The sequence below is a fragment of the Acanthopagrus latus genome, chromosome 21 (genome assembly GCF_904848185.1).
Source record: "Acanthopagrus latus isolate v.2019 chromosome 21, fAcaLat1.1, whole genome shotgun sequence".
Lineage (NCBI taxonomy): Eukaryota > Metazoa > Chordata > Actinopteri > Spariformes > Sparidae > Acanthopagrus > Acanthopagrus latus.
This window is the reverse complement of record NC_051059.1, coordinates 27,158,829-27,172,063: the sequence shown is the minus strand read 5'-3', so window position 1 is coordinate 27,172,063 and position 13,235 is coordinate 27,158,829. Positions and strand designations below refer to the sequence as shown.

At 44.1% G+C, this 13,235-nt stretch overlaps 1 protein-coding gene across 3 annotated transcripts; it reads right to left on the bottom strand.

Moving 5' to 3' along the window:
• Positions 1-1,295: 1,295 nt before the first annotated feature.
• slc39a6 (solute carrier family 39 member 6) lies at positions 1,296-12,456 on the bottom strand. Of its 3 annotated transcripts, none has more exons than XM_037082982.1 (12): positions 12,308-12,456; positions 10,386-10,593; positions 9,204-9,747; positions 8,851-9,007; positions 8,435-8,533; positions 8,172-8,341; positions 7,556-7,750; positions 7,183-7,267; positions 6,622-7,023; positions 6,446-6,526; positions 5,581-5,771; positions 1,296-3,953 (listed from the first exon to the last, which is right to left on the bottom strand). In XM_037082982.1, the coding sequence occupies exons 2-12, from the start codon at positions 10,586-10,588 to the stop codon at positions 3,801-3,803; spliced, it is 2,280 nt and encodes a 759-aa protein (XP_036938877.1). In that variant the 5' UTR covers positions 10,589-10,593; positions 12,308-12,456; the 3' UTR covers positions 1,296-3,800. The 3 variants fall into 3 exon arrangements, with proteins under 3 accessions (XP_036938877.1, XP_036938875.1, XP_036938876.1); XM_037082980.1 differs by lacking the exon at positions 12,308-12,456 and adding an exon at positions 11,842-12,285 and having other exon boundaries at positions 3,801-3,953; XM_037082981.1 differs by lacking the exon at positions 12,308-12,456 and adding an exon at positions 11,866-12,285 and having other exon boundaries at positions 3,801-3,953.
• Positions 12,457-13,235: the final 779 nt, after the last annotated feature.

Sequence of the window (13,235 nt, the reverse complement as noted above, 5' to 3'; positions counted from 1 at the left end):
TGGTTTCTATTTAGATGGATGAAATATCAGCAAAGTGAAAGAAACACAGACGCTTTCAGTTTGAGCCAACAGGCCACAGATTGTCTCAGCATGGGCTGTAAAACGGACCTCTCATCATATCATATAATCATATCCATCATTCAGCAGAAGCCTCCGTATTACTACAGGACAAGAACACATCATCAGTCCACATCAACATCAAACAGAAACATTATTCACATCAACATGTTTTTAAATCTCAAAGAAAATCAAACAGATATAACTGGGCAACACGTGATAATAAGGTACTTGGAATAATCATCAGCTGATGAATTCTTGATAGATGCTTATTAACATGAGAGTAAATGAGTGTTGATAAGAGGATCTTTAACATGTGTATAGTTAGATTATAAAACAGTCAGAAGCAAATACAAACTCAAATAACCGGAAAAAAATACTTTGACAAGATTTCTGTCACGTGACTACGTTTGCTTGTTCTAATTTCAGATTTCAGGTCTCAGTCTTTTATATTTATACACATCCCAGTATGTACCAACATTTATAAAAAGGGATTATCTGCAGCTGTGTTTCAGTCACATCACCACTGGAAACAGTCGAGGAACCAGCTCTTCTTGTTTTTATAGTCAAAGATCTCTGCGGAATCTGAGATCAAGTAATAAAACAGTGAATATACACATTATCAGTAAATTTAGCTTTAACATGTAATCTGCATTTTGACCCATGATGCATTTTGTGTATTTTTAATTGCATGTTGTTGCTCAGTTGTACTTCAGAAAAGGAACGTAATGAATAATCTCAGTGAAGTTTGTGGTCGTACAGATGTTTGCTGTCACTGTTTGCATGATTATTAGATTATGTAACTGACAACTGATAATAAATTCATTTTTTGGATTCATATTTGTCTTTTTCTCTCTTCAGTCTCAATCATCCTTTGTTATTATTGGCTCACACAGTTTATTGGAGGTAATATTTCCAGGTCATGTTAAGGTTTCATATAAGTTTATATACTTTCCACATCTGAAAAAGTGACTTTTTATAGAACATTTTTTCCATATGAGCTCTGGAAATACTTTTCAGTCTAAACATACAGGTGAATATATTCAAAACACTTAAGTTAATTTGTCTAATGACCAACTTATTCAGTTCATTCTCAGCTGTTCAACAGCAGCAGAGTTTTGAATATAATCCACAAATATGAGTATTAAAGTTGAACTGACAGATAAATAATTGGAAGTTTTCAGTTCTGTATTATTTAGGATGAGCAAGAAAACATGAAACCATAAAGAGGCGGAGCGTCGTGTGAAGGTGAGCGACTTTATTCATGTTCAGGAATGTCAAAGAGCAAAGTGAGTCGACGTCACAGCTGCCTGAAGGTCACTGCGGCCAGCGGATCAATACAGGGGTGGACAAAATAACAGAAACACTGTTTTTACAGTTTGAACTCAACGGTCAATTCTGAGGCCACAAAAAGTTGTAAAGATCAGAAACTGCAACGTCCAAAGTCAGTGTTGGTCCCTGAAGGTGACCTTTGTTTTATAGAGGGAAACACGCATGTGTGCCAGTACACGACCATACGAACAGAATGAGGCTTGAGATGTTTTCAAATGTTTCTCACAGAACGGATTATAAAATATTCTCAACATTTGAGCGCTTCAACTCGAAACTTTGTTCAATGTTTTAACACGTTTTTCTTTTTTCCTGCATTTTAACATCATGACAACACGAGAGACAAAGTGTCTGGAACTGAGAGGGAGGAGCTTTACAATGAGTTAAATAAATAAAGGCTTTAATTGAACTTGTGAAATGTGCCCCTCTTCCACTTTAACGCAGATGTTGTCCTGATGTTTTTAGACTCAGTACATCATCTCAGTTGGAGCCTGATGATCCTGTTCAATGGGATCGTTTTTTTAAGTTTTCACACAAGTTGCAGCCTCAAAGACGACCAAAGAGTCAAACCAGCCGCTCGACGACAACATTCAGACGGTGAACGTTCCCTGCAGAGCTGTGTGACTGTACTGCAAGCTGATTGGTTTAACCTCCGTCAGCAGGTTCCCACCCTGTCATGTGATTCTTTTGGTTCTAGTAGAATCTGACGCTCTTCACAACAAACAGCACATGGAGTCAAACCACAGTCGACAACTGAAATCAATGAAACACATACTTTAACAGCATGTTACATAAATATATACACACAGTAGAATATTGTACATGTCATATACACAGTAGTAGTAGTAATCAGGACTGAGCTGTCATTTTTTTAAACAGTTTGACTTTTTTTTTTCTCGACCTGTGTGGGAAACTTGTTATTTGACCTTCGACATCAGAGAAGCCTCGTAAAAAAACAAAACAAAGACATACTGACATCTGAGTGTTTGTAACTGAACAGAAGAAATATTTTAACAAAGATTAAAGAAACTTACTTAACAAAAATATTAGTTTTTTCTGAATCAGCGTTGAGCTGCCACATCAACCCTTCAGCTAACAATGAAATAAATTAAAAAGACTTTTAAAAACACAGCTACCTGTTTCCCTGCTGAGTCTTTCTGTGGCTGTGATTTGCTTTCAGATGTTGAACAGTGTATTTGTCTTTACGCACAGTGACGTCACAGTTCAGCCTGTCAGTGCTGCTGCTGACGGATGAAAGAACCAGTCTGTGTGACGAGGTTGTCACTAAAAGTCAGAAGGAGTTTGTCGTTTAGACTGTAATGCATGATGAAATGAAATAATGTCTCTGCATGGTGTTTTTAACAGATTTAACATCTAGAAAGATAAAACAAATCTGGGCGTTAATGAGATCTCATCACTGTAACGTCACTCTGTCCTCACACCATCATGGAAATTTTTCCTTTTTATCATTTTTAAACTGCCAATCAAAAGAAATCATTTAATCAGAACATGAATCGTGAGAGTTGTTTTCAGCTAATCAGGCTGGTCGACTAATTGGACAGATTTCCTGCTTGTTTAATTGAACTTTCACATTATTATTATTATCATAGTTATTATCACATGAGGAGTTTTAAGCTCCTGACATGATGGACAGAGTTTCACAGAGTTTATAAAGTGTCTCCAACTCAATAACTCACTGAACTGACACATTTGTTAAGGGAGTCTGGGGACTTTCTCCACGAGCAGCTGTATTTGTAAAATGTAACATGTTTAGATCAATAAAATGTTTCTTCTTTCACAAACTGGGTGTAAACAGTGTGTTCACACAGGACTCTGGATTACAGTGGACGAGCTGTGTGCAGCCGCTTGATGTTTTTTGGTTCAGCAGAACGCTGCGACGCTCCAGAAATGTTTTGTGAACTCGACACTTCATCTAACACTCGACAACACGGAGGGAGGAGATGATGACTGAGTTTTACTTTTTGGGTGAACTGCTCCTTTAATGGCTTCATCTCCAAACAAAACACTTTTCTGGCTCCAGCTTCTCAAATGTGAATATTTGGTGGTTTTCATACTTATTGATTTGCTTATGGTATAAGAACGTTGACCTAACAGAAAGTACAGGAGGATTTTAAAGTGTAACCTGTTACTCAGTTCAGTCGCTGTTATGGCACTTTGAGAATCGACTGGAATACTAACGAGGCTCGACTCAGCAGCAGAAACACTTTCAACTCATCAGAATAATGAGAAAAAAAAATCTGACGTAACAGTTAAAAAAAATAATGGAATTAAATATGTAACTTTCTGTTTCCACTTCCTATGAAAATACAAACTAAACCGAAGTGATTGCTCCGTCTAGAAGAACTAAAACTATGTTACACGTCTGAAGGTCACTGAGATGCGGCTCCTCTCCTTCAGTATCCCAGATCCAGCTGGATTTTGTGCTCAAATACAGCGATTAGCAGCATTATAGAGAAGCCCAGCAGGATGCCGGCGTTCTGCAGGAGGAAGAAGCCGCAGTGGCTGAAGCCGTGATCCCCGGCGTCGTTATGCAACATCTCCGGCACCTGAAGAAGAAAATGACACGTGACGTCATGATGAGCTGCAACGGAGAACAACAACACAATCCAATCATCGTGCTGAAGAGCGACACCGAGGAGGAGCGGCTGATTCGCCAGGCTGAAGTGAAGAGTTGTCTCACAATACTGGTCGTAACTACAGGTTTGATCTTATTGATCGTTCACGCTTGGACAGAAATGTAAAAAGGGATATTTTGGCTTCAGCAGCATCAGCTGACCAACAATTTTATTTGAGTAATGGTCAAGAAAATGTGTTTCATGAGGTCACAGAGACATTTGACCACTCAGATCTTACTGAGAACAAGCAGACGTCTCTGAGATATCACACACAACCATCTCAACAACCATCTCCGGTGCTGAAGCATGATGCCTTCAAACATCCCAACATGCACTGAACTCATCGTGGGGTTGTTGGTTTGAGCCCCGTCACAACTCTACAGGAAGGTGCTCCACGTACAGGTTTCTGTTTTGTGTTAGTCATTACAAACAGTAATATGAGCTGCTTGGAGGCTTTGGAGGAAAACTTGTAAATCAAGCTGGGACAACATGAGTCAGCAGGTTTTGCACTAACTTGTGGAGTCCATGCAGCTGGAGAGCACGCCGTCATGACAGGAAACGAGAGACGAACCAAATACTCAAAATGTTCTGACACTGAAAACTAACTGAAAGCTGAAGCATCAGAACGCAGCGCAGAGCGACGGCCACCAGAGGGCAGCGGAGAGCAACACCAGCCGAGACAGCAGCGCTTTGTGACAGCTCACCTGTGTGTGTGTGTGTGTGTGTGTGTGTGTGTGTGTGTGTGTGTGTGTGTGTGTGTGTGTGTGTGTGTGTGTGAAGAGGTCATCTGGTCCTGAAGGCTGCTGCTCTCTGAGATGAAGCACTGCTGAGAGTCGCAGTGAGTCGGCGAGACTTGTTGAGTGGACGGAACAGATGCTGCTGACTGGACCAGAGCAGGTTCACTTCTCCTCTCACCTGATTCTCTCACCTGATTCACTCTGTCAGCATTCACACTCTGTTTGTTGAAAACCTTGTAATAGTTACTTTGCACTGCTTTCACTTCATAACCCTCCAACATCGTTTGTAATTTTAATGTTTTCAGAGGTGATTCTGATGATTCTCACACTTCAGCTATTATTAGCCATTATTGTTGTGGTTGTTGAGCGTCAGGCTGCAGTAAACAACACAACGCAGCACTACAATACAAACTGTTTCAATGAGTCAGCAAACTGTTCTCAGAGGAAAGCATGCATGATCTCATAAGCTCATGATGCACATCACTTATCTGTTGGCAGCTTTTAACCAAAAGTCATCAAAGTTTTGTGGTATTTGTCATAATGGACCTTGTTGGAAGGTTCCATGTACAACTTCCAGCTTTAGTTCGCTCAGAAATATTCTCGACTTAATTCACTGAATCGGATCAATTTGTGAAATCAGTGGCGACACCCGGATCCATTGAGAAGCAGAAGAGAAGCTGCGTTGTTCTGAAACTTCCCCAGAGAAGAAAAGTGTTTTCAAACTGCTGTTCAGGTGACAAAACCCTGCAGCAACGACTCGCTCTCCTAAACAACTGCAGAAACTAACGTGACGTGCAAGTTTGTGTTTGTCATTGACTCACCATGTCCACCAGCGCCACATACAGGAAGAGCCCGGCTGTGAGGGCGAATATCCACATGGAGATGTTGTCTGCGTAATGTCCGATCAAGATCCCGGTCACCATGCCCAGGTAGGCCATCATGGCCGACAACACGTTGTACAGAATGGCCTGACGCACCGTCATACCAGACTTCAGGAGCACCGCAAAGTCACCTGGGAGACGGAGCAAAGATCTGTGACAACATGTAATCCAAACATTTCTTCATGACGTTATATTTCTTTCCTCACTTTATTAAATGCGTAATATGTCATTTCTGCCACTAGGGGTCAACAAAACACAACAGAAGACGTTGTCGGGGAGAACAGAGTCTGGGACTGAAGAAGAAACACCTGTAGTCTCATCAGATTCTGATTCTGATCCAGAGACGTTTACAGGCGGGAGGAGAGCTCAGAGATTACTCTTTAACTTCTGGGATTAAAAAGTGGATTTCTCTTGTCTCCTGTGGATCAGCCTGACTGCAGCAGTGATCCGGACCCATCGGTGGTTCTGTGAGGATATACTGAGTCTCGTTATCATAAATAAAGTTTGTGTTTTTATTAAAGGAATAGTTTGACATTTAAGACATAGTGAAGACATCTGAAGAGAGTTATGATAACACTGATTCGACTCTCGTGTCCTTGTGGTAATATGAAGCTGCTAGAGCAGCAGCTAGTTAGCTTAGCTTAGCATAAAGACTGGAAACAGTTGGTAACGGCTAGCCTGGCTCCGTCCAAAGGGGAAAAATAATTAATAAGACACATAAATATGAAAAGAACGCTGTGGTAAAGTATTTACAGGTTTTATATGCAGTGACTCTTGCAGATGAGTGTTCTGCTGAAGGTCTTACCTAACTCATGAGGCAGCTCGTGACAGAAAACAGCCACAGAAGTGCTGAGACCGCTGGACAGACCCTCAGTGAAGGCAGCTCCTGCAGGACGATGGCAGAACATTCAAACAGTCATGAGCACGGTAATATTGTTATCATGGCAACAACATCTAAGACCACGAGTAACACCCACTGACCGATAGCAAGGCCGTCGCTGAAGTTGTGCAGTCCGTCTCCCATGATGACCATCCAGGCGAGCGTGGCCACGCCGGCCTGCTGGAAGTGCTCCTCTGAGTAGGAGTGGGAGTGGCTGTGAGGGTGGTGGTTCTGGGAGTGGTGGTGGTGCAGGATGTGGTGGTAGTCGTGGTGGTGGTGGTGCATGCTGTCGGCCTGGCCCACCGTGTCGTGGAAGTGCGAGTGGCATTTGTTCTCGCAGTCCTCGTCGGTGTAGGCCGCGGCCCCCGACACTTCGGCATAACCCTGCAAAGAGACGACGGAGACATGCTGCGCCAGCATCGACTGCTCCTCCTCCGCCAACCCGCCGGCCTGCAGGCTGCTCGAGTGGTCGCCGTACATACCCGCACCGTTGGTCTCCACATCTGGAGAAAGAAAGACAATAATACATTCATTCTTACTGCAGGATACTTTGATATTGGCCTCCAACAGGTACGTCTGACTGAAGATGATCATCCATCATGTCGCGACACAACTTTACTGTTCCTACATTAATTATGACCACCGCTGGATTTTTGTCTCACCTTCAGTCGGCTTCAGGTCGTTCTCCTCCAGAGCCGGCTGCTTCTCTGGATCCGCTTTGTCGTTCTGATCCCACTTCTTCTGGATCTGTGAGGACGGCAGGAACACCTTGTTTTTATTTCACACAACTGAAAAAAGAAACTGTCAGCGCCACTTGTTTCCACCTAACAATAAATATCACTCAATAAATGCCATCTGTTTATTCACTGACTTTCAGAATAATAAAATTCATTTCTAAGAAAAAAACAGTAGATGGATTAGTTTAGATCACTAAGTACAGATAACAGTGAGGGTAGAGAGCCTGTGTTTTACAACAACCACTTTATCTCCGTTCTAAAGAAGCAAACATGAAGAGAAATCGGATCCAACTTTGACCTTCTGTTTCTTGTCTTTGTACATTTTTCCCAGCGTCAGGAAGTGTTCGATCAGAAACATGAAGTAGACTCCGCTCAGAGCCGTCAGGCCTTTCCACACCCCGTCCAGGTTCTCCTCCTCCTCGTGGTGGTGGTGATGTCCCTCAGAGAAGTTCATCATTGGATCCTCGTGGTGCTGAGAGACGCCTCTCTGAGACTGAAGCACCAGCAGGTACAAACACAGAAAGGCTTGAATGAGACGAGGCGGTCGACAGCAAAACAACCGAAAAGCAGCTGGGGAACATTTACAGTTTACACCAGACAGAACCAGGTCTTTCAACACCTCCTCTTCTTTTAGTTTGGTCTGACTTGAGGAGACCTACTGCAGGTAACACACTGACTGAGACATAAGAACCTCATAAACCTGACATCAGAAGACCTAAAAGCTACAGATCTTCAGTCCCTGAACTGAAAAACGCCGAACAGATGCAGAAGAATTATTTGCATTTTTGATCGGAGCTAAATTTAAATTCGACTTGAGAGGACGGACAACCTGAGGCGGCAACAAGACATCTGATGTGAACTTCCTGCAAACTAGAACTTCCAGTTGCAAACATCTGGTCGTCCAGTCGACTCACGTGGGGGATGAGATGAAGGAAGGCGTCGCCGCTCAGCGTGCCGACGGCCAGCGCCACCAGGAAGCTGAGGAGGAAGTTGAAGAAAACTCTGTTCATGAGCGGGATGAGGATGACGCCCAGCAGGGAGAGCAGGCTGATGACGGTGATGGAGACGAAGCCGCCGACCCACGCTGCAACAGAGCCGTCACAAACACTTCAGCTCCCCGAGACGTCCTCCAGAAACTTCCACATAAATCCATAACAGTGATGTGATGTCACCTCACCTGTTGTGATGCTTTTGCCACTTTCTCCACCGGAGCGCTCGCCGTGGTCGTGGTGCGAGCTGTTGTGGTCACCATGGTGACCGTGACCGTGTTTATGGTCTGGAAATAAAAATAAAACAGACTTTGATCAGTCTTGTTTTGCCACATCAGAATACAAAACTTCCATAAAAATGTTCCTGCGGCTGCAGATGATGGCTCGATAACGACGCATCACTTTTTGCCTTTTTCATATCACGTGTCTCGTGTGTTCGTCTGGATCCACGTTTACGAGACGAGTTCACGGATCTAACTGGACTCACGTGGACGAACTGAGTGTTTCTGCAGAGTCTCCTGATCATCGCCACTGCTGGCTGCTGTCCGACAAGTATTATTTTTATTAAAGAATGAGTAGACTCCTTCCATCGATAGGCTCCTACCTCTGTCGACGTGTTCTGTGGCGCGAACATGCAGGATGCACGCTCCGCCATCGATCTGGTGGAGGAGGGCGGGGCAGAGGAAGCTGAAGTCGCTGACGGACACTCCCGTCTCCTGAGACATCCCGTGAGAGGAGAGAATGCTGGAGGCATCCAGACACTGGAGGCGAAACACAAACACTGAGCAGTGACACGCACACAGAGACACATTCAGGCCTTCACAGGCGGTCGTTAATTTAATCTGATTCCCTGATTACAATTTTCCATTTTTTTTGTAAATTTGACATTGAAACTCTCAAATATCCAACATTTTATAAAATTGCTCAGCTGTACGTAAGACGCGTGTGTCCTCCTACCTCTTTGCTGTCCACACTGTTGTTGTCAGGGAGATCCTGGTGGTCGTGATCGTGGACATGGTCGTGGTCGTGGACATGGTCGTGGTCGTGGTCGTGGACATGGTCGTGGTCGTGGTCGTGGTCGTGGACATGGCGACTCTCCCGGTTGACTACTAGGTTGGCAGTTTCTGTGCTGCTGTCTTGACTCTTATTAACTTCAGGTTTCACCACCAGCTGGGTGCTGTGTGCCGCCGTGGCGTCCACCTCCTGAGACGCCGTCTTCTTGTCGTCCAGGCCGTCATGGATGTCCTGGTGTTTGGAGACCTCAGGGCTCTTTGGGAACTTTTTGGCCGGTGACGGTTCGGCGTGGACGTGTTTGTGGTGATGCGAGTCGTCGAGAGGACGGTTTTGATGGGGGCCTTCGTGGTGGTGATGATGATGATGGTGGTCGTGGTGACCCGCTTGCTCGTGATGTCGCACCATGACGTTCCTGATGCGGTCCAGCCCCACGTTCTCCAAGAGACGCTTTAACCCAGCCAGAGAGATGGTGCCGTTTTCTCCATATCTGAAAAGATTCAACGTCATCAGTCGCTGCAAAAATGATACGTACAAGCCGACGTCCAGAGGAGACGTCCCTGCTGTTAATCAGTTACAAACATGTTTCATTTAATATCATGTAACCGTTACTGAAGGTCAACTTCACGTTATAACGACGTCATCGCCCAGCAGGCTCAGCAGGGTTCATCTGACAGCAAAAAAAACCTGAATGAAAGTAAATAGTTTTTCTTCATTTCATTAGCTTATGGTGATGACTAACTCACTGTTGCTACAGCTCGCAGCAGTTAAACACGGAACGTTTGCACACCTGAGGCACCTTCAGTGTGCTCAGACTGAGAAATATCAATACAGATGTAGATACGCCGTTCTGTTTTCCTTTTACTCCACACAGAAGACAATCAGGAGTCAGTAAGTGGATAAAGAATGGCACCGATTAGCAGAATTGATGATGGTATTGATATCTCTATATCTGTATTGGATTTAAAGCAACAACATCAGAATTGTTTCCATTATATTTTCTCCAGTTCAGTGTCAGATGGTCAGGAAGCTTCACGTGGTTGTAAAGAACACTAATCTCTGTGCCACCTGTTAATGTAACTAACAAGAATAAAACAGTGACTGAGTGTTAAACTGTGAGGAGCTCACCTGTTGAACAGAGCCTCCAGGTGTTGTCTCTGACTCTCCTTGGCTATCTGGGAGTCCACCACGGCTGACAGTGAACGCACCGCGCTGTTGGTCTCGGCAGTTGTCGTGCTGCAGTCCGAACTGGTCGACCCGCCGCCGCCGGACAAACTCATGGCTAGGAGAAACATCACGACCGCGACGCGTCGACTCTTCTTCTCATCCATCGTCTCTGAGAAATAAAAAAAGGGACGTTCAGAAACAACAAGATGCTTAAGAGTGTTTGTTAAGCTACGTTCAAACCAAACATGTTAAAACGTTTCACACTCACGTCTGAATTACTGTGCACCATTTCTATCATCAAACAGATTTATACTAATTACTTCCAACTGAACACTGAAAACAAGACTTTTTACTATAATAAAAAAGATAAAAACACTGAACTGACGAATACAATCATCACAATTATACAAAACTTTAAGCAAAAAATACAAAAACATTAACCAGGTTCAGTTTCAGGGTTTGGGAGTCAGATATCTCTAGCATGGCTGGAAATATTACATCGTTATGATGATGAGTTGCATCATCACTGCACATTTTCTGACTATTATCACAACTTTTCATATTTCTGTTTGTTAATCAGCAGCGTTACAACCACAGCACAACACTGTCCTCATGTAGTGGACGAATACAGCAGTAATTAGTACTTATTGTGGTAATTAGTACAAACTTAGTACAAAATGAGTGTAACTAAAATAAGAAATTGATCATTAAAGTCTAGCATTACAACATTCACACGTCTGACGTTCAAATGCACTTTCAAGTGTAAACTGAACTACGCTCTGCAGATAAAATGTCTTCTGTCTACAGTAATACAGATTATAATGAATCATCTGAAGTAAACACACACATTGTGGTCAAAGTTGACACACACACACACACACACACACACACACACACACACACACACACACACACACACACAGGTCTGACGTTGCTTTCAGGGACTTCACGCTGTTACACAATGGAAAACTTTAACCAGACGACGTGTGAATGACGGATTATGGCTAATTCTGGATGTGAGATTACTACAAAACACCAATTATTAATCAAATCCGGTGTGATCACACGAAGCTGATCTCATTATCCGCCAGATAAACCAAATTACAACCCACAGACGGCGGTGTTGTGAGAGGACAGATGGACCCAGTTAGCTGGGTGAGAAAACGGTTAAATACGTTGTCTAGTTTGTTGGATGTTGAGCCGAATTAAAGACATGAGTCTTATAAACTGGATTATCAAAAAATTCAGTCACGTTGAGACGGCTGTCATCATGTGACGTGATATTACATTAAACTTAGAGGTTTTCTGAATGGGGTCTGGCGCGCAGCTCATACAGGCGCGTGTTTGCGGGTGGCTGGAAACAGCTACATTAACTAAACGAGGCGCTCATCTTCAGCAGGAGCAGAGTCGGTCTTACTGAGCAGCTGCCGGTGATACTGACACGGTCGATGCTCCGCCGCCTCCCCGGGTTCTGACGGTGTGTTAGCCGCGTTAGCAGCGCTGCTAGCCGCTGTTAATCGTCAAGTTTGTCGGCGGATGCTGACAGATGGCTCCGGCCAGGTGGCTGCGGCCCGGGCTCGCGGCTCGGGCCTCGTGCTGCTGCCGGGACTCGACCTCAGCTCACGGCCACCACAGACACAGCCAGTCCGTCTGTACCCGCCATGTGTGTCCGTCTTCTCCCAGAAACACACACACACACGCTGGAGGTAAACAGTAACACGTTGGGTTTCTGCGCTCTGCACCAGCCCGGTGCCGTGTGCACAAAGACGGAAACCCGGAAACTGAAGTCAGCCGCCGCCGCCGCGCGGAGCCGACACGCTGCACCTCCGCCCGGACACACACACCAACACAACACGCTCCTACACGCCTGGAACACAACTCACTGTGGTCGTAAGTGCTGTTCGGATCCGCTCCGGGTGCTGTGTGACGGCTTCACGGTGCCGTTCGGTCCGCACTGGTACTGAAGGCGGATGGATGTGGTTTGTGTGCTGCCTCCAAGGCCCGTCGGAATTCTGAGAGACGCTCCGCAGGGTGTGGAAGGAGGGAGGATGTAAAGCTTCCCAAAGCCCCGGGGGGCGGATAAAGTTTGTATTTGATCAAGCTGAAACTGGTGACTATTTTTGTTGAATTAGTATCTTATTTTTAACTCGTGTTGGCAAAACAGACTTTGTGTTATGTAAGTCCTGTGAGTACCATGTTTTGAAAAACTGAAAGTAGAGGAGATTCAAATCTGAAGTACAAGAGCCATATTTAAAATAAGTTTATTTAACCTCTCTTAGAATAAAATAGTATTTTATTACTGGTCGGTAAAGATAAAGAAAGACTTCACATTTTGTACTTTAAATTCTTCCTTTATTTGTCGACTCATCTTCAGGACTCCTCTGTCAACAGCTGTCTGATCTCTTCAACACATTTCTGCACATACATGTTGGATCTCTGGGCCGGGAACAGGATCTTGATGTCAGGATTGTTCTGGTTCTTACTTGTAGACCTTCTTTTAAAGGTAGAACCAGAAGACAGCATCTTCCCGGTTCTTTCTAATTCACACGTGGGGTATTTACTGATGTATATCATGTTGAAGAACAAGATGTTATCTGTATTTCAGCCATTGAAACAAAAACAAATCCAAGAGACACACTGAGCTGGAGACGAGGGGACCGGAAGCACAAAAATGTGAACTTTCTGCATGTTATAGGAGCTGTGAGATGACTGCTTCGAGTGAACGATGGGAGCTGATTGTTTTGTCTTTATTTTTTTTTAAATGTATAAATTAGGTCAAGATATGTGACACATATGTTGGATACAGTCATC